Genomic DNA, 20290 nt, shown 5'->3' with positions numbered 1-20290 from the left:
TTAAAAATGATGTACAGTGGTTGTATTAATTTGGGCTCTATCATCCCACAACTGTCCCAGAGTAAGTTTGGAATATTTATTGCACAGAAGAAGAAGCTGACCAATAGAATAGGTCAACTTTTGTACTATGGGGGATAGTAGATTGACATAGGTAGTGCTTTTGCTGTTCATTCCTCATCTTGTTGGCTGAGGAAAAGAACATGTGGACAGTTCTTCTAACATCTTGTTGGCTGAGGAAAAGAACATGTGGACAGTTCTTCTAACATCTTGTTGGCTGAGGAAAAGAACATCTGGACAGTTCTTCTAACATCTTGTTGGCTGAGGAAAAGAACATGTGGACAGTTCTTCTAACATCTTGTTGGCTGAGGAAAAGAACATGTGGACAGTTCTTCTAACATCTTGTTGGCTGAGGAAAAGAACATCTGGACAGTTCTTCTAACATCTTCAATATCTGATAAGAAGGATGTGCGCCATTGCAACCCTAATGTGTCCGTCTTCACTTGAAGTCTACTTCAGAGCTGCGATGCCTTTGAGAAGGACCCGATCAGGTGACAGGCATTGGCTAATAAGAATTGAGATATCTGAGGGCGCCATGTGAGTTAGAAGTGCTTCAGAATAGGCTACAGCAATTGGAAGCCATAATTATTAAGTTTAGCCCAAGGACACAGTGGCCACTTTGGCACCATGGAAACAATTTTTAGAGGGCATTACGGCCACTGGGAAAGTCGCCGGGAAAGTCCAGACCTGCCGTAAACCCATCTTCGTTAGTGTGGTGTTTGGCAACTTGATTCTACAGGTACTCATTCTGTGGCTCTGTCTCAGATTGTCATTGTCCAGGTTGGAGGGAAGCCCTTCTCCTGCACCGCTCTGACCATCGACCAGTGGCTCTGGTGTGTGTTCATCGGAGTGGGCGAGCTGCTTTGGGGACAGGTAAGACACACAAACACTCACTCTCTCACACACACACACATGTAAAATCTCTTTAGCTCCTTGCTTGTGTGTGCGTGCGTAGTTGTGGTGTGCATTTGTATGTGTGTGTGTGTGTGTGTGTGTGTGTGTGTGTGTGTGTGTGTGTGTGTGTGTGTGTGTGTGTGTGTGTGTGTGTGTGTGTGTGTGTGTGTGTGTGTGTGTGTGTGTGTGTGTGGCTATGATGTGTGTGTGTGTGATGCAGCTGGTACAGTAGGTGCCAGGGAACTGTTGCTACGCTGAGACGGGTTCTGGAATACAAAGCAGCCGTGTTCCATGGTTACCGTCACAACAGTCACCGTGGTAATGAGCGCTGGCGCACATAAAAGCAGCACTGCCCACATTTACCCGCACCCCAGAGGACAGGAACCCAGCAAGATACTCCCTCTACGACTACACACACAAACACACACACGTTCAAAGACACATGCACACACACTTCTCTCTCTGCACACACACGTTGAAAAACACACACACTGTTCCCTTCGCATCTACACACTCACACACACACACAAACACAAAATCCTACACTTGCCTGCACACACTCACAGGCATACATACAGAGAAAGAGATCTCATATGGTGTATTGACAGGTACCATACCCTTAAAGATAAGCTTCCCCACATAGCCAGTTGTCTGAGTTGAGGTAGAGAGAGAGAGAGTAGAGAGAGAGACAGGTCATGAGCAGATGAGCTCCCACTTTTTTCAGCATGTTTAAAAAGAATTGATACATTTAGAGTTAGACAAACTTGGATTTTTTTGTCAGGGACATATACAGGATGCTAAAGAACATAACCTTCACTCCAAATCAAAACTCCAAACCTACAACCTGATTTTGGACGGAATTAACCGGAATTACCTGGAATGCTTCCTACACCCAAGGATTATTATTCCCAATATATACAGCAAATGCTTTGTCAAACAAACAGAAACCTGAAAACACCATCCAACCCGGAACTGAGCGAGTAATGCTTAGTCTGAGGATTTTTTTTACTTTCAAAAGCCAGAATAAAAATACATTACAATACACAATGATATATTTTACTTTATAAGGCCCGGATGCTAAGGCTACCAGGCTTGCTAGGAAACGAAAGGTGTCATAGTCCTTGAGCCCAGCAATGGCAGGAGAGCCCCAACCAAGGCCTTAGAAGCACCCTCCTGCTGTTTTGAGGTAATTAAAATACAGTACCCTCTGTATGTAAAGAATAATAAGACACGAAAAGAGTAAAAAATTAAGCTCCTTATGGAAAATCAAGAGAAACTTTTTGCTGACTTTTATAAAAATGAGAACATAAGCAACCTTATCTTCCACACAGACCATCCCCTGGCATGGTGCTATATTAACACAGACCATCCCCTGGCATGGTGCTATATTAACACAGACCATCCCCTGGCATGACACAGTGCTATATTAACACAGACCATCCCCTGGCATGGTGCTATATTAACACAGACCATCCCCTGGCATGGTGCTATATTAACACAGACCATCCCTTGGCATGGTGCTATATTAACACAGACCATCCCCTGGCATGGTGCTATATTAACACAGACCATCCCCTGGCATGACACAGTGCTATATTAACACAGACCATCCCCTGGCATGGTGCTATATTAACACAGACCATCCCCTGGCATGACACAGTGCTATATTAACACAGACCATCCCCTGGCATGACACAGTGCTATATTAACACAGACCATCCCCTGGCATGGTGCTATATTAACACAGACCATCCCCTGGCATGACACAGTGCTATATTAACACAGACCATCCCCTGGCATGACACAGTGCTATATTTGTAACAGTCCTGACCTGTTTTATGTTGTTTTTATGTGTTTTGGTCAGGGCGTTAGTTTTGGGTGGGCAGTCTATGTTACCTGTTTCTATGTTGGTTTTGGTTTGCCTGGTATGGCTCTTGATTAGAGGCAGGTGGTTTGCGTTTTCCTCTAATCAAGAGTCATATTTAGGTAGGGCATTCTCACTGTTTGTTTGTGGGTGATTGTCTCCTGTGATGTCTTCGTCGTTGTCGATGTTATTCACTTTCGGAGCTGTTTGGCTGTTCGTGTGTTTTGATGTAACGTTCCTGTTCGTGAGTTTACGTTTGTCTATGTAAGTTTATGTTCAGGTTCCGTTCGTTACGTTTTGTTATTTTGTAAGTTTTGAAAGTGTTTTGTTTTGTTTAGTCGACGTCTTATTTGTAATAAAGATGGCTTATTTCCCTGACTCCGCATTTTGGTCAGAAGATCCTTCTCTCCTCACATCATCTGATGATGAGGAGAGCGACAGCTATAACAGAATTACCCACCATAGGACCAAGCGGCATGGAAGGCGGCAACAGGACCTACCTACACAGGATCTCTGGAGTTGGGAGGACGAATTGGAAAGAGATGGACCTTGGGATCAACCTGGAGAATATCACCTCCCTCGTGAAGAGCTGGAGGCAGCGAAAGCCGAGAGGAGGCGATATGAGGAGGCAGCACGGAGACAAGGCTGGAAGCCCGTGAGTACAACCCAAAAATTTCTTGGGGGGGGCCTTAAAGGGAGTGTGGCGAAGTCAGGTAGGAAACCTGCGCCTACTCCCTGTACTTACCGTGGAGAGCGAGAGTACGGGCAGACACCGTGTTACGCAGTAGAGCGCACGGTGTCTCCTGTACGCGTGCATAGCCCGGTTCGGTACATTGCAGCTCCACGTATCGGCCGGGCTAGACTGAGCGTTGAGCCATATGTCATGAAGCCGGCCCAACGTATCTGGTCACCAGTGCGTCTCCTCGGGCCGGCGTACATGGCACCAGCCTTACGCATGGTGTCCCCGGTTCGCCTACATAGGCCGGTGCGGGTTATTCCACCTCCCCGCACTGGTCAGGCGACGGGGAGCATAGAACCAGGTAAGGTTGGGCAGGCTCGGCGTTCAAGGGAGCCAGTACGCCTGCACGGTCCGGTATTTCCGGCGCCACCTCCCCGCCCCAACCCAGTACCACCAGTGCCTCCTCCACGCACTAGCTATATGGTGCGTGTCTCCAGCCCTTTACCACCAGTGTCTAAACCACGCACCAAGCCTCCTGTGTGTCCCCAGAGTCCTGTGCGTCCTGTTGCTGCTCCCCGCACTAGCCCTGAGATGCGTGTCCCCAACCCGGTGCCACCTCCATGTACCAGTCCTCCGGTGGCAGCCCCCCGTACCAGGCTGTCTCTCCGGGTTCTCTCTCCTGCTGTTTCCTCCTCTCCAACGCAGCCGGTGCCTAGACCACGCACCAGGCTGTCTCTCCTTCTCCTCCCTACAGACTCATCCGTCTCCCCAGCGCCATCTGAGCCATCCGTCTCCCCAGCGCCATCTGAGCCATCCGTCTCCCCAGCGCCATCTGAGCCATCCGTCTCCCCAGCGCCATCTGAGCCATCCGTCTCCCCAGCGCCATCTGAGTCATCCGTCTGCCAGGAGCCTGCAAAGCCGCCCGTCTGCCATGAGCCTGCAAAGCCGCCCGTCTGCCATGAGCCTACAGAGCCATCCGCCAGACAGGAGCCGCTAGAGCCGTCAGCCAGACAGGATCTGCCAGAGCCGCCCGCCAGACAGGATCTGCCAGAGCCGCCAACCAGACAGGATCTGCCAGAGCCGCCAACCAGACAGGATCTGCCAGAGCCGCCAACCAGACAGGATCTGCCAGAGCCGCTAACCAGACAGGATCTGCCAGAGCCGCCAGCGAGCCATGAGCAGCCAGAGCCGTCAGAGAGCCATGAGCAGCCAGAGCCGTCAGAGAGCCATGAGCAGCCAGAGCCGTCAGAGAGCCATGAGCAGCCAGAGCCGTCAGCCTGCCATGAGCGTCGAGAGCCGTCAGCCTGCCATGAGCGTCGAGAGCCGTCAGCCTGCCACGAGCGTCGAGAGCCGTCAGCCTGCCATGAGCGTCGAGAGCCGTCAGCCTGCCATGAGCGTAGAGAGCCGTCAGTCTGCCATGAGTGTCGAGAGCCGTCAGCCTGCATGGACCTGCCAGAGCCGTCCAGCCAGGATCTGCCAGAGCCGTCCAAACAGGACCTGCCAGAGTCCTTCAGCCGGGATCTGCCCCTTGTCCCGGTGCTGCCCCTTGTCCCGGTGCTGCCCCTTGTCCCGGTGCTGCCCCTTGTCCCGGTGCTGCCCCTTGTCCCGGTGCTGCCCCTTGTCCCGGTGCTGCCCCTTGTCCCGGTGCTGGCTGTTTATTTAGGGGAAAGTAGTTTTAGGGTGGTCAGTGGAAGGGGTAGACAGAAGAGGGGAGTGACTATGGTGGTGTGGGGACAGCGTCCTGAGCCGGAACCACCACCGTGGTCAACTGCCCACCCGGACCCTCCCCTGGACTTTGTGCTGGTGCGCCCGGCGTTCGCACCTTGAGGGGGGGGTACTGTAACAGTCCTGACCTGTTTTATGTTGTTTTTATGTGTTTTGGTCAGGGCGTTAGTTTTGGGTGGGCAGTCTATGTTATCTGTTTCTATGTTGGTTTTGGTTTGCCTGGTATGGCTCTTGATTAGAGGCAGGTGGTTTGCGTTTTCCTCTAATCAAGAGTCATATTTAGGTAGGGCATTCTCACTGTTTGTTTGTGGGTGATTGTCTCCTGTGATGTCTTCGTCGTTGTCGATGTTATTCACTTTCGGAGCTGTTTGGCTGTTCGTGTGTTTTGATGTAACGTTCCTGTTCGTGAGTTTACGTTTGTCTATGTAAGTTTATGTTCAGGTTCCGTTCGTTACGTTTTGTTATTTTGTAAGTTTTGAAAGTGTTTTGTTTTGTTTAGTCGACGTCTTATTTGTAATAAAGATGGCTTATTTCCCTGACTCCGCATTTTGGTCAGAAGATCCTTCTCTCCTCACATCATCTGATGATGAGGAGAGCGACAGCTATAACAATATTAACACAGACCATCCCCTGGCATGACACAGTGCTATATTAACACAGACCATCCCCTGGCATAGTGCTATATTAACACAGACCATCCCCTGGCATGACACAGTGCTATATTAACACAGACCATCCCCTGGCATGACACAGTGCTATATTAACATACTGTTAAGAGGGGGGTGTTACCGACGGGTGGAAACTCAGGATACTAGACAACGAGGACTCTGAGTCATCTAATATAAATCTCTATAAGTCTGGAACAGTATTGGTACAGGGCAACCGCAAACAGTTTCAGCTGGACTTCCACCTAATCAAAGAAATAGCTCAGCAGGGGAAACTCTCCCTTGAGAAAGATACCCCCACCCCGAGCAGGTCAGACCAGACCTCTTCATTATATAACCCCACAGACGAGCACCCCCAAGCGGAAAGTCAACTTCCCAGCACAGAATACTACTCCCTCGTTGAAATGAGGGATAAATTCACTCAGCTGGAGGTAAGGTAGGTGGAGCTAGAACAGCAGGTAATTACACCCCAGTCAGCACAGACCCAGACAACAGTCCAGCACAACAACACCCTCTTAACTTGACCTGGAGAGCTGGAGGTGGAGAGAGACATATCTGCACTCTGGACTGTAGTGAGACAACATCTACAGGAGAAAGAGCAGGAGCAGAAGAAGAACAGAGCACTAGAGAACAGAGCACTAGAGGAGAGGATCAGACTGCAGGTGAGGGGGATGTCGTGTGACAGAGAACAACCCATTAAAGATGTGGCCTCCCCCGCAGAAAAGCCAGCAGAACAGCCCACCTCAGCTCCCGACAAAAGTCTTGACACTACAGCAGAACAGTCCACCGCAGACCCTGACCATGTCGACAGCACAGCAGGACAGACAAATGAAGATCCCCAAGTCCAGGGGATCCCGCCACCCTGAGAGCCCTTCTGACAACCCCCCCACACCCACTAAGGACATACACAAGACACAGATTGTACTCAAATGGAAAATGTATACATGAAAAAAAAACTTTTTACCAAACACAGTGTCTAAACTCTGGTGTTCAAACACTCAGCGCGCCCTAGACCTGCTGTCTGAGGACCAACTAGGGTCACCTAGCCACATAATAATACACACAGGCACATACAACCTGAGAACACAGCAGGAAATGGTGGCCACAGCACTGAAGGAGTGATTGAAAAAGATTCTTCTACTTTCCCTAACGCACAAGTGGTTATCTCCACCAACACTTTACACAGGAGCAACAGATCAATAGACACCCCACCCAGACCAGCAAGACACTCTCCCAGACCTGCTGGATGCCCCCTCCCCCCAGACCTACACGTAGAGGGCCCACGCCGAGAGGACCTACATCCAGACCACAACACCACCAGCCACATCCACAACCCCACCCCAATCAATCAATGCCCCAACCAAGTCAACCAGGTCCACACCCCATTTAGGCCCCCTCAGATCAGGCCTATACCCCTCCTGCCCACCCAATGCCCCCCACTCCCGCAAAGAGGGCCTCAAAATGGAAGTCACACATACGACCTGGCCATGAGCAGGCAAACAGGCCTGCTCATCCCTTTACACTTGTGTGTATGAAGTAGTTGTTGTGAAATTGTTAGGTTAGATTACTCATTGGTCATTACTGCATTGTCGGAACTAGAAGCACAAGCATTTCGCTACACTCGCATTAACATCTGCTAACCATATGTATGTGACAAATAAAATTGGATTTGATTTGATTTGACCCCCACTCTTACACTAGCCCAAGCCAATGGCATGTTCCAGATTCTCAGCAGGCTCTGCTCACACTTACTGGCCTGAGGCCAAACCACACGACCTACAACATTGGACACTTTATGGAACACAAAGCCTTCACTATCTCTTCTTGGAATATCCAAGGCCTGAGGTCATCTGCCTTTGGCCTAAAGAGCAGGAACCTGGAACCTGAAAGAAATCGGAAATACAGACATTGTCATCCTACAAGAAACATGGTTGCCCTCTAGGGTACAGAGAGCTGGTAGTCCCATCCACCAAACTACCAGGTGTGAAACAGGGAGGGGACTCAGGGGGTATGCTAATTTGGTATAGAGCAGACCTAACTCACTCTATTAAAGTAATCAAAACAGGAACATTTTACATTTAGCTAGAAAATCAAAATGAAATTATCTTAAAAGAGAAAAATGTCCTTCTGTGTGCTACCTACAGTTGTGGCCAAAAGTTTTGAGAATGACACAAATTTAAATTTTCACAAAATCTGCTGCCTCAGTTTGTATGATGGCAATTTGCATATACAGGTATCCCTCGTTTATCGCGGGGGTTACGTTCCGAAAATGACCCGCGATAAGTGAAATCCGCGAAATAGAAAACTTTTTTTTTTTTTACAATTAGCAACTATTACATGTATACAAATACAGTGACTCACGTGTAGGCCGTTTCACTGCTCTTCAGAGCGTTTCGTCGACATTATGGGTTTAGGAGATGTTCGAAATTACAAGATAATTTGGCCAACTTAATGTAAATTTGCCAAGCTGTTTTATGTACGTACACATAACTGCACGAGACGACAAAATGATAGCACAATTCGTAGCATGTTTTGATACAAGAAGCGGGAGTGAGTTTTTAGCGAATCAGAAAGCATCCTGAGACCATTCATGTGTGGGGTTGCTCCTCAGCCAAAGGAGTGGACTCACTCACAATTTTGCTAAGAACACAGCCATGAATAAAGAATGGTAACAAAACATCCTCCGAGAGCAACTTTTCCCAACCATCCAGAAACAGTTTGGTGACAAACAATGCCTTTTCCAGCATGATGGAGCACCTTGCCATAAGGCAAAAGTTATAACTAAGTGGTTCGGGGAACAAAACATCAATATTTTGGGACCATGGCCAGGAAACTCCCCAGACCTTAATCCCATTGAGAACTTGTGGTCAATCCTCAAGAGGGAGGGTGGACAAACAAAACCCACAAATTCTGACAAACTCCAAGCATTGATTATGCAAGAATGGGCTGCCATCAGTCAGAATGTGGCCCAGAAGTTAATTGACAGTATGCCAGGGTGGATTGCAGAGGTCTTGAAAAAGAAGGGTCAACACTGCAAATATTGACTCTTTGCATCAACTTCATGTAATTGTCAATAAAAGCCTTTGAGGCTTATGAAATGCTTGTAATTATACTTCAGTATTCCATAGTAACATCTGACAAAAATATCTAAAGACACTGAGGTAGCAGACTTTGTGAAAATGTGTATTTATGTCATTCTCAAAACATTTGGCCACGACTGTATATCCCCCCACTAGAATCCCCATACTTTAATGAAGACAGCTTCTCCATCCTGGAGGGGGACATCAATAATTTCCAGGCCCAGGGACATATAGTAGTTTTTGGCAACCTAAATGCCAGAACCGTACAAGAACCCTACACCCTCAGCACACAGGGGGACAAACACCTGCCTGGAGATGACAGCATTCCCTCCCCCATGTGCCCCCCTAGGCAGAACTATGACAACATAACCAACAAAAACAGGTCACAACTCCTGCAGCTCTGTCGCACGCTGGGTATGTACATAGTCAATGGTAGGCTTCGAGGGGACTCCTATGGTAGGTACACCTATAGCTCATCTCTTGGCAGTAGTACTGTAGACTATTTTATCACTGACCTTATCCCAGAGTCTCTCAGAGCGTTCACAGTCAGCCCACTGACAGCCCTATCAGATCAGACCAAAATCACAGTCTACTTGAACAGACCAATACTCAATCATGAGGCATCAAAGCCAAAGGAACTGAGTAATATTAAGGAATGTAGTGTGGAAACCTACCAAAAAACAATTAGGCAACAACAAATTCAATCCCTTTTAGACAACTTCCGGGACTAAACGTTCCACTGTAATACTGAAGGTGTAAACTTGGCAGTAGAAAATCTAAACAGTATATTTGACCTCTCCGCTTCCCTATCAAATCTAAACATTTCAAACAGAAAACCGAAGAAAATTAACAACAATGACAAATCGTTTGATGAAGAATGCAAAACCCTAAAAAAGAAATTGAGAAACCTGGCCAACCAAAAACATAAAATCTGAGTCTACGCCTTCACTATGGTGAATCACTAAAACAATACAGAAATACACTACGGAAAAAGAAGGAACAGCACATCAGAAATCAGCTCAATGTAATTGAAGAATCCATAGACTCTAACCACTTCTTGGAAAATTGGAAAACACTAAACAAACAACAACAAAAAGAGTTATCTGTCGAAAATTGAGATGTATGGGTAAACCACTTCTCCAATCTTTTTGGCTTTATAACAATGAACAAGCAGCAAAAACATATACATGATCAAATACAAATATTAGAACCAACTATTGAAGACTACCAGAACCCACTGGATTCTCCAATTACCTTGAATGAACTACAGGACAAAATAAAAACCCTCCAACCCAAAAAGACCTAATGTGTTGATGGTATCCTCAATTAAATTATAAAATGTACAGACAACAAATTCCAATTGGCTGTACTTAAATTCTTTAACATCATCCTTAGCTCTGGCATCTTCCCCAATATTTGGAACCAAGGACTGATCACCCCAATCCACAAAAGTGGAGACAAATTTTACCCCAATAACTACTGTGGGATATGTGTCAACAGCAACCTTGGGAAAAGCCTCTGCATTATCATTGACAGCAGACTTGTACATTTCCTCAGTGAAAACAATATACTGAATAAATGTCAAATTGGCTTTTTACCAAATTACCGTATGACAGACCACGTATTCACCCTGCACAACCTAATATACAAAAAACAAAAAAAAAACAAAGGCAAAGTCTTCTCTTGCTTTGTTGATTTCAAAAAAGCCTTCAATTCAATTTGGCATGAGTGTCTGCTATACAAGTTGATGGAATAGTGTTGGGGGAAAAACATTAGACATTATGAAATCCATGTACACAAACAACAAGTCTGCAGTTAAAATTGGCAAAAAAACAAATTTCTTTCCACAGAGCTGTGGGGTGAGACAGGGATGCAGCTTGAGCCCCACCCATATGTATCAACAAATTTGTGAGGGCACTAGAACAGTCTGCAGCACCTGGGTTCACCCTACTAGAATCTTAAGTCAAATGTCTACTGTTTGCTGATGATCTGGTACTTCTGTCACCAACCAAGGAGGGCCTACAGCAGCACCTAGATCTTCTGCACAGATTCTGCCAGACCTCGGCCCTGCTGACAGTACATCTCAGTAAGACCAAAATAATAATGTTCCAAAAAAGGTCCAGTCGCCAGGACCACAAATATAAATTCCATCTAGACACCGTTGCCCTAGAGCACACAAAAAACTATACATACCTTGGCCTAAACATCAGCGCCACAGGTAAATTCCACAAAGATGTGAACGATCTGAGAGACAAGGCAAGAAGGGCCTTCTATGCCAACAAAAGGAACATAAAATTCAACATACCAATTAGGATCTGTCTAAAAATACTTGAATCAGTTATAGAACCCATTGCTCTTTATGGTTGTGAGGTCTGGGGTTCACTCGCCAACCAAGAATTCACAAAATGGGACAAACACCAAATTGAGACTGTATTCAGAATTCTGCAAAATTATCCTCTGTGTACAACGTAAAACACCAAATAATGCATGCAGAGCAGAATTAGGCCGATACCTGCTAATTATCAAAATCCAAAAAACACCCGTTAAATTCTACAACCACCTTAAAGGAAGCGATTCCCAAACTTTCCATAACAAAGCCATCACCTACAGCGAGATGAACCTGGAGAAGAGTCCCTTAAGCAAGATCGTCCTGTAGCTCTGCTCACAAACACAAGCAGACCCCACAGTGCCTCAGGACAGCAACACAATTAGACCCAACCAAATCATGAGAAAATAAAAAGATAATTACTTGACACATTGGACAGAATTCACAAAAAAATAGAGCAAACTAGAATGCTATTTGGCCCTAAACAGAGAGTACACAGTGACAGAATACCTGACCACCGTGAATGACCCAAACTTAAGGAAAGCTTTGACTATGTACAGACTCAGTGAGCATAGCCTTGCTATTGAGAAAGGCCACTATAGGCAGACCTGGCTCTCAAGAGAAGACAGGCTATGTGCACACTGCCGAAAACATTAGGTGGAAACTGAGCTGCACTTCCTAACCTCCTGCCAAATGTATGACCATATTAGAGGCACATATTTCCCTCAGATTACACAGATCCACAAAGAATTTGAAAACAAACACTATTTTGATAAACTCCTTACTGGGTGAAATTCCACAGTGTGCCATCACAGCAGCAATATTTGTGACCTGTTGCCACAAGAAAAGGGCAAACAGTGGAGAACAAACACCACTGTAAATACAACCCATATTTATGTTTATTTTTTTTAACCATTTGCACATTGTTACAACACTGTATATATACATAAAATGATATTTGAAATGTTTTTATTCTTTTGGAACTTCTGTGAGTGTAATGTTTACTGTTCATTTTTATTGTTTATTTCACTTTTGTTTATTATCTACCTCACTGGCTTTGGCAATGTTAACATAAAGTCAGCAACAACAACAAAAAATGTCCTCTCACTGTCAACTGCGTTTATTTTCAGCAAACTTAACATAAGTAAACATTTGTATGAACAAAGCAAGATTCAATAACTGAGACATTAACTGAACAAGTTCCACAGACATGTGACTAACAGAAATTGAATAATCTGTTCCTGAACAAAGGGGGATCAAAATCAAAAGTAACAGTCAGTATCTGTTGTGGCCACCAGCTGCATTAAGTACTGCAGTGCATTGCTCCTCGTGATCTGCGCCAGATTTACCAGTTCTTCCTGTGAGATGTTACCCCACTCTTCCACCAAGGCACCTGCAAGTTCCCAGAGATTTATGGGGGGAATGGCCCTAGCCCTCACCCTCCGATCCAACAGGTCCCAGACGTGCTCAATGGGATTGAGATTTGGGCTCTTCGCTGGCCATGGCAAAACACTGACATTCCTGTCTTGCAGGACATCATTTACATTTACATTTACATTTAAGTCATTTAGCAGACGCTCTTATCCAGAGCGACTTACAAATTGGTGCATTCACCTAATGACATCCAGTGGAACAGCCACTTTACAATAGTGCATCTAGATCTTTTAAGGGGGGGGGGGGCAGAAGGATTGCTTTATCCTATCCTAGGTATTCCTTGAAGAGGTGGGGTTTCAGGTGTCTCCGGAAGGTGGTGATTGACTCCGCTGTCCTGGCGTCGTGAGGGAGTTTGTTCCACCATTGGGGTGCCAGAGCAGCGAACAGTTTTGACTGGGCTGAGCGGGAACTGTACTTCCTCAGTGGTAGGGAGGCGAGCAGGCCAGAGGTGGATGAACGCAGTGCCCTTGTTTGGGTGTAGGGCCTGATCAGAGCCTGAAGGTACTGAGGTGCCGTTCCCCTCACAGCTCCGTAGGCAAGCACCATGGTCTTGTAGCGGATGCGAGCTTCAACTGGAAGCCAGTGGAGAGAGCGGAGGAGCGGGGTGACGTGAGAGAACTTGGGAAGGTTGAACACCAGACGGGCTGCGGCGTTCTGGATGAGTTGTAGGGGTTTGATGGCACAGGCAGGGAGCCCAGCCAACAGCGAGTTGCAGTAATCCAGACGGGAGATGACAAGTGCCTGGATTAGGACCTGCGCCGCTTCCTGTGTGAGGCAGGGTCGTACTCTGCGGATGTTGTAGAGCATGAACCTACAGGAACGGGCCACCGCCTTGATGTTAGTTGAGAACGACAGGGTGTTGTCCAGGATCACGCCAAGGTTCTTAGCGCTCTGGGAGGAGGACACAATGGAGTTGTCAACCGTGATGGCGAGATCATGGAACGGGCAGTCCTTCCCCGGGAGGAAGAGCAGCTCCGTCTTGCCGAGGTTCAGCTTGAGGTGGTGATCCGTCATCCACACTGATATGTCTGCCAGACATGCAGAGATGCGATTCGCCACCTGGTCATCAGAAGGGGGAAAGGAGAAGATTAGTTGTGTGTCGTCTGCATAGCAATGATAGGAGAGACCATGTGAGGTTATGACAGAGCCAAGTGACTTGGTGTATAGCGAGAATAGGAGAGGGCCTAGAACAGAGCCCTGGGGGACACCAGTGGTGAGAGCGCGTGGTGAGGAGACAGATTCTCGCCACGCCACCTGGTAGGAGCGACCTGTCAGGTAGGACGCAATCCAAGCGTGGGCCGCGCCGGAGATGCCCAACTCGGAGAGGGTGGAGAGGAGGATCTGATGGTTCACAGTATCGAAGGCAGCCGATAGGTCTAGAAGGATGAGAGCAGAGGAAAGAGAGTTAGCTTTAGCAGTGCGGAGCGCCTCCGTGATACAGAGAAGAGCAGTCTCAGTTGAGTGACTGGTCTTGAAACCTGACTGATTTGGATCAAGAAGGTCATTCTGAGAGAGATAGCAGGAGAGCTGGCCAAGGACGGCACGTTCAAGAGTTTTGGAGAGAAAAGAAAGAAGGGATACTGGTCTGTAGTTGTTGACATCGGAGGGATCGAGTGTAGGTTTTTTCAGAAGGGGTGCAACTCTCGCTCTCTTGAAGACGGAAGGGACAGAACGAACAGTATGGCTGGTGGCATTGTCATGCTGAAGGGTCATGTCAGGATGAGCCTGCAGGAAGGGTACCACATGAGGGAAGAGGATGTCTTCCCTGTAATGCACAGCGTTTAGATTGCCTGCAATGACAACAAGCTCAGTCCGATGATGATGTGACACACCGCCCCAGACCATGACGGACCCTCCAGCTCCAAATCGATCCCGCTCCAGAGTACAGGCCTTGGTGTAACGCTAATTCCTTTCACTATAAACGCAAATCCGACCATCACCCCAGGTGAGACAAAACCGCGACTCGTCAGTGAAGAGCACTTTTTGCCAGTCCTGTCTGGTTCAGCAACGGTGAGCTTGTGCCCATAGATGACGTTGTTGCCGGTGATGTCTGGTGAGGACCTTCCTTACAACAGGCCTACAAGCCCTCAGTCCAGCATCTCTCAGCCTTTTGCGGACAGTCTGAGCACTGATGGAGGGATTGTGTGTTCCTGGTGTAACTCGGGCAGTTGTTGTTGCCTTCCTGTACCTGTCCCGTAGGTGTGATGTTCGGATGTACCGATCCTGTGCAGCTGTTACACGTGGTCTGCCACTGCGAGGACGATCAGCTGTCCGTCCTGTCTCCCTGTAGCTCTGTCTTAGGCGTCTCACAATACGGACATTGCAATTTATTGCCCTGGCCTCATGCCTTACAGCATGCCTAGGCACGTTCACGCAGATCAGCAGGGACACTGGGCATATTTCTTTTGGTGTTTTTCAGAGTCAGTAGAAAGGCCTCTTTAGTGTCCTAAGTTTTCATAACTGTGACCTTAATTGCATATCGTCTGTAATCTGTTAGTCTTAACGACCGTTCCACAGGTGCATGTTTATTAATTGTCTATGGTTCATTGAACAAGCCTGGGAAACAGTGTTTAAACCCTTTACAATGAAGATCTGTGAAGTTATTTGGATTTTTACGAATTATATTTGAAAGACAGGGTCCTGAAAAGGGGACATTTCTTTTTTTGCTGAGTTTGTTTCCCATGCGAATAAAGCCCCTTGAATTGAATTGAATTGATAGAGATCTCTATCAACCAGGTAGAACAAGCTACTGTCAGTCTCCCTGTATCAACCTATAACATTACATCTAGGATGATGGCCTCCAGTGAGTGTGTGTGCGGTTGTGTGTGTGGGTGTCTTTGACAGCATAACCATTCAGAGGTGACTAAATGAATTCTGAGTCATCATGACTTGTCACATAAGTGTCCCATGTGTGAAATGCAGACGAAACATAACACACACACATCAGTATCTATACCTCCACCCCAAGGAATGGTACAGCAAGGGAGGTTACCATCCTTCTCCCGACACCACAGTTTGTTTTATCCAATGCACTATATAGGGAATAGGGTGATATTTGGGCTGCAGCCTCAGTCTGTTGGGTTCAGTGCTGTGGCATGCTGGTTAGGCAACTGTCTGCTTAGCCAATCCAGGTGTTCGTAACAGTCACATGAGGAAAAACTGGCAAACACAGAATTAAGAAGAACTATTTAATAGAAATAGTCATCAAATCACTTAAAATTGTATTTGTCAAATGTGCCGAATAGCGTGAAATGCTTACTTACAAGCCCTTAACCAACAATGCAGTTTTAAGAAAATAGAGTTAAGAAAAAATATATAATTACAATAATGTACAGGGGGTACCGGTACTGAGTCAATGTGCAGGGGTACAGGTTAGTTGAGGTAATATGTACATGTAGGTAGGGGTAAAGTGACTATGCATGGGTAATAAACGGTGAGTAGCAGCAGTGTAAAAACAAAGGGGGGGTGTCACGTTCCTGACCTGTTTTCTGTTAGTTTGTGTATGTGTTAGCTGGTCAGGACGTGAGTTTGGGTGGGCAGTCTAAGTTTTCTGTTTCTATGTTGGTTTAAGGGTGACCTGATATCGCTCTCAATTAGAGGCAGGTGGTTTTCATTTCCTCTGATTGAGAGCCATATTAAGGTAGGTGTTTTCACACTGTTTGTTTGTGGGTGGTTGTCTCCTGTGTCAGTATGTATGTTCGTGCCACACGGGACTGTAGCGTTTGTTTGTAGTCGTGTACCTGTTCGTGCGTTCTTCACGTTATATGTAAGTTCGTGTCCAGGTCTGTTTTCATCGTTTATTTGTTTTGTAGTTGATTCAAGTATAGTTCGTTTTCTGTCTACGTCGTGTTTGTTGTTTTGTCGTGTCTTAAATAAATCATGTCATCATACCTCGCTGCACATTGGTCTTCAGATCCCTCTCTCCTCTCCTCGTCTGAGGAGGAGGAGGATTTAGAGTATCGTTACAGGGGGAATATCAATTCAAATAGTCCGGGTGGCCATTTGATTAATTGTTCAGTAGTCTTGTCGCTCCGGTACCGGTTTCCGTGCGGGAACAGAGAGAACAGTCTATGACTTGGGTGACTGGACTCTTCGAAGAATTGAGCCTTCCTCAGACACGCCTAGTATATAGGTCCTGGATGGCAGGAAGCTTGGCCCCAGTGATGTACTGGGCCATTCGCACTAGGGCCTTACGGTCGCCGAGCAGGCGGTGAAGCAACCGGTCAGGATGCCCTCAATGGTGCAGCTGTATAACTTTTTTGGCGGGGGGCCGTATAGCCAGGGAAAATACAGCAAGCCATATTCAAATAAAATGATTAAAAAAAAAAAAACTTTCATTAAATCACACATGTAAGATACCAAATTAAAGCTACACTCGTTGTGAATCCAGCCAACATGTCAGATTTCAACAAGGCTTTTCGGCGAAAGCATAAGATGCTATTATCTGATGATAGCACAACAGTAAACAAAGAGAGTAGCATATTTCAACACTGCAGGCACGACACAAAACGCAGAAATGAAATATAAATCATGACTTACCTTTGACGAAATTATTTTGTTTGCACTCCAATATGTCCCATAAACATCACAAATGGTCCTTTTGTTCGATTAATTCCGTCGATATATATCCAAAATGTAAATTTATTTGGCGCGTTTCATCCAGAAAAACACAGCTTCCAACTTGAGAAACGTCACTACAAAATATATCAAAAGTTACATGTAAACTTTACCAAAACATTTCAAACTACTTTTGTAATACAACGTTAGGTATTTTTAAACGTTAATAATCGATCAATTTGAAGACGGGATGATCTGTGTTCAATACAAAAAGAAAACAAACTGACGCAACATTTTTGGTAACGTGCCTCTCTCAAACAATTTACTTCATGTGCCCCTCATTTACGATTGTCTTACTTCTTCATTACACAAATGAATAACCTCAACCGATTTCCAAGGACTGGTGACATCCAGTGGAAGCGGTAGGAACTGCAAACAAGTCCCTTAGAAATCTGGTGTCTCAATGAAAACTCATTGAAAAGACAGTGACCCCCAAAAAATAAAAATTCTGAATGGTTTGTCCTCGGGGTTTTGCCTGCTATATAAGTTCTGTTATTCTCACAGACATGATTCAAACAGTTTTAGAAACTTCAGGGTGTTTTCTATCCAAATCTACTAATAATATGCATATCTTATATTCTGGGGATGAGTAGCAGGCAGTTGAATTTGGGCATGCAATTTATCCAAAAGTGAAAATGCTGCCCCCTGCCCCGAAGAAGTTAACTCCGTGCGATTTTGGCTGTAATCCATGGCTTCTGGTTGGGATATGTACGTATGGTCACTGTGGGGATGACGTCATCGAAGCACTTATTGATGAAGCTGGTGGTATACTCCTCAATGCCATTGGATGAATCCCGGAACATTTCTCAGTCTGTGCTAGAAAAACAGTCATGTGACGTAGCATCCAAGTCATCTGACCACTTCCGTATTGAGCGAGTCACTGGTACTTCCTGCTTTAGTTTTTACTTGTAAGCAGGATTCAGGAGGATAGAGGGCGAGGGAGAGCTATGTATGTGGAGTAAAGGTGGTCTAGAGTTTTTTTCCCTCTGGTTGCACATGTGACAGCACCGCTTCTGGATGAGCATTTTCTTGTTTGCTTATGGCCTTATACAGCTCGTTGAGTGAGTTCTTAGTGCCAGAGTCGGTTTGTGGTGGTAAATAGACGACTACGAAAAATATTGCTGAAAACTCTCTTGGTAGATAGTGTGGTCTACAGCTTATCATGAGGTACTCTTCCTCAGGCGAGAAATACCTTGAGACTACCTTAATATTAGACATTGCGCACCAGCTGTTATTGATAAATAACGTGTGTGTATCTCCATGCTCGCAACACCATAGAATTACAGTCATTTAATAGTATGTCTGTGTTCAACCCTGACTTTAGTCTGGGCCTGAGAAATGACCTTGCATTAACTTCAGATCCTGAAGGGAATTGATAAGGCAAACTAATCACTGGGCAAACTAGAGGACATTGACTGAATTAACTCATTTCAAACCATGAATTTAATTATGAGTTAGTGAACTGAATATAGGTTCAAATGAAGAGTTATTAATGCCTGCCAAGAAATAAGAACACTGGCACATTTACATATAGGTCAGACGAGGTCTTAATTTCAGGTCAGAGCTCTTTAAAATAGTATACTGCAGAGCTGTGTGTGTGTGTGCGCTTGCTTGTGTGTATGGGAGTTTTTGAAAGCATAATATTTCAGAGGTGACTAAATGAATTTGAAGTATTTAGTAGTATTTTTTTTATTAGGTTCCCCATTAGCTACTGCTAAAGCATTACATAAGTATACCGTGTTCGAAATGCAGACAAGAGAACCTAACATACACACAGCACCACATTACCATAGTATCTATACGTCCACCCCAAGAAATGGTACAGGAAGAAAGTTTGCCATCATTTTACTGACACCACAGTTTATTTCAGGCTGCATCCCAAATGGCACCCTGTTCCCTCTCTATGTGGTGCACTATATAGGGAATAGGGTGACATTTGGTTTGTAACCTCAGTTCTTTGGGTTCAGTGTTAGAGCATTCTGGTTTGTCCAACTCTCTGCTCAGCCAATCCAGGCCTTAGAAACATTCACATGAGGAAAAACTGATTGGCCCCCACATAGTTAAATAGAACCATTCAATAGTCTCTATTCTCTATTCAACACCATAGAATTATAGTCATTTGATAGGATCTCTGTATTCACTTCAGATCCTGAAGGGAATTGATAAGGTGAACTAATCACTGATAGAACTACAGGGCGTGGACTGAATTAATTCATTTCAAAGCATGAATTTAATTTAATTATGAGTTAGTGAACCGATATAAGTTCACATGGAGAGTTATTAATGCATGTAATAGCCTGCCAAGAAATATGATGTGAGAAAAAACCACTGGAGCTTTTACATATATATCAGATGAGGTGTTCATTTCAGGTCAGAGCTCTTTAATAGTATACTGCAGACATAGAATTAGGAATACTAGAATGGACATTAACCTTCTTATGATGGTATAAAAGGTCCTCCCTATTCTACTGTCATTGTTTGTCTACGGAGATTGCATTGCTGTGTGCTCAATTTTATACACCTGTCAACAACGGGTGTGGCTGAAATAGCCAAATCCACTAACCTTTGTAAATATGTGGATACCCCTTCAAATTTGTGTCCAGAGCATGGAGGCGCTACCAGGAGACAGGCCAGTACATCAGGAGACGTGGAGGAGGCCGTAGGAGGGCAACAACCCAGCAGCAGGACCGCTACCTCCGCCTTTGTGCAAGGAGGAGCAGGAGGAGCACTGCCAGAGCCCTGCAAAATGACCTCCAGCAGGCCACAAATGTGCATGTGTCTGCTCAAACGGTCAGAAACAGACTCCATGAGGGTGGTATGAGGGCCCGACGTCCACAGGTGGGGGTTGTGCTTACAGCCCAACACCGTGCAGGACGTTTGGCATTTGCCAGAGAACACCAAGATTGGCAAATTCGCCACTGGCGACCTGTGCTCTTCACAGATGAAAGC

General features: G+C 45.8%; 1 protein-coding gene across 1 annotated transcript in view; it reads left to right on the top strand.

Annotated features, from left to right (window-relative positions):
* LOC129816011 (plasma membrane calcium-transporting ATPase 1-like) overlaps positions 1-20290 on the top strand; it is a 188618-nt gene that overhangs the window by 133418 nt on the left and 34910 nt on the right. The window contains exon 19 of the mRNA XM_055870207.1: positions 823-930. Coding sequence (XP_055726182.1) covers positions 823-930 — 108 coding nt within the window. The remainder of the gene's footprint in view (positions 1-822; positions 931-20290) is intronic.

This window comes from Salvelinus fontinalis, chromosome 18 (genome assembly GCF_029448725.1).
Source record: "Salvelinus fontinalis isolate EN_2023a chromosome 18, ASM2944872v1, whole genome shotgun sequence".
Taxonomy (NCBI): Eukaryota; Metazoa; Chordata; class Actinopteri; order Salmoniformes; family Salmonidae; genus Salvelinus; species Salvelinus fontinalis.
The sequence above is the reverse complement of the archived record's forward strand: the minus strand, read 5'-3'. Positions and strand labels throughout refer to the sequence as shown.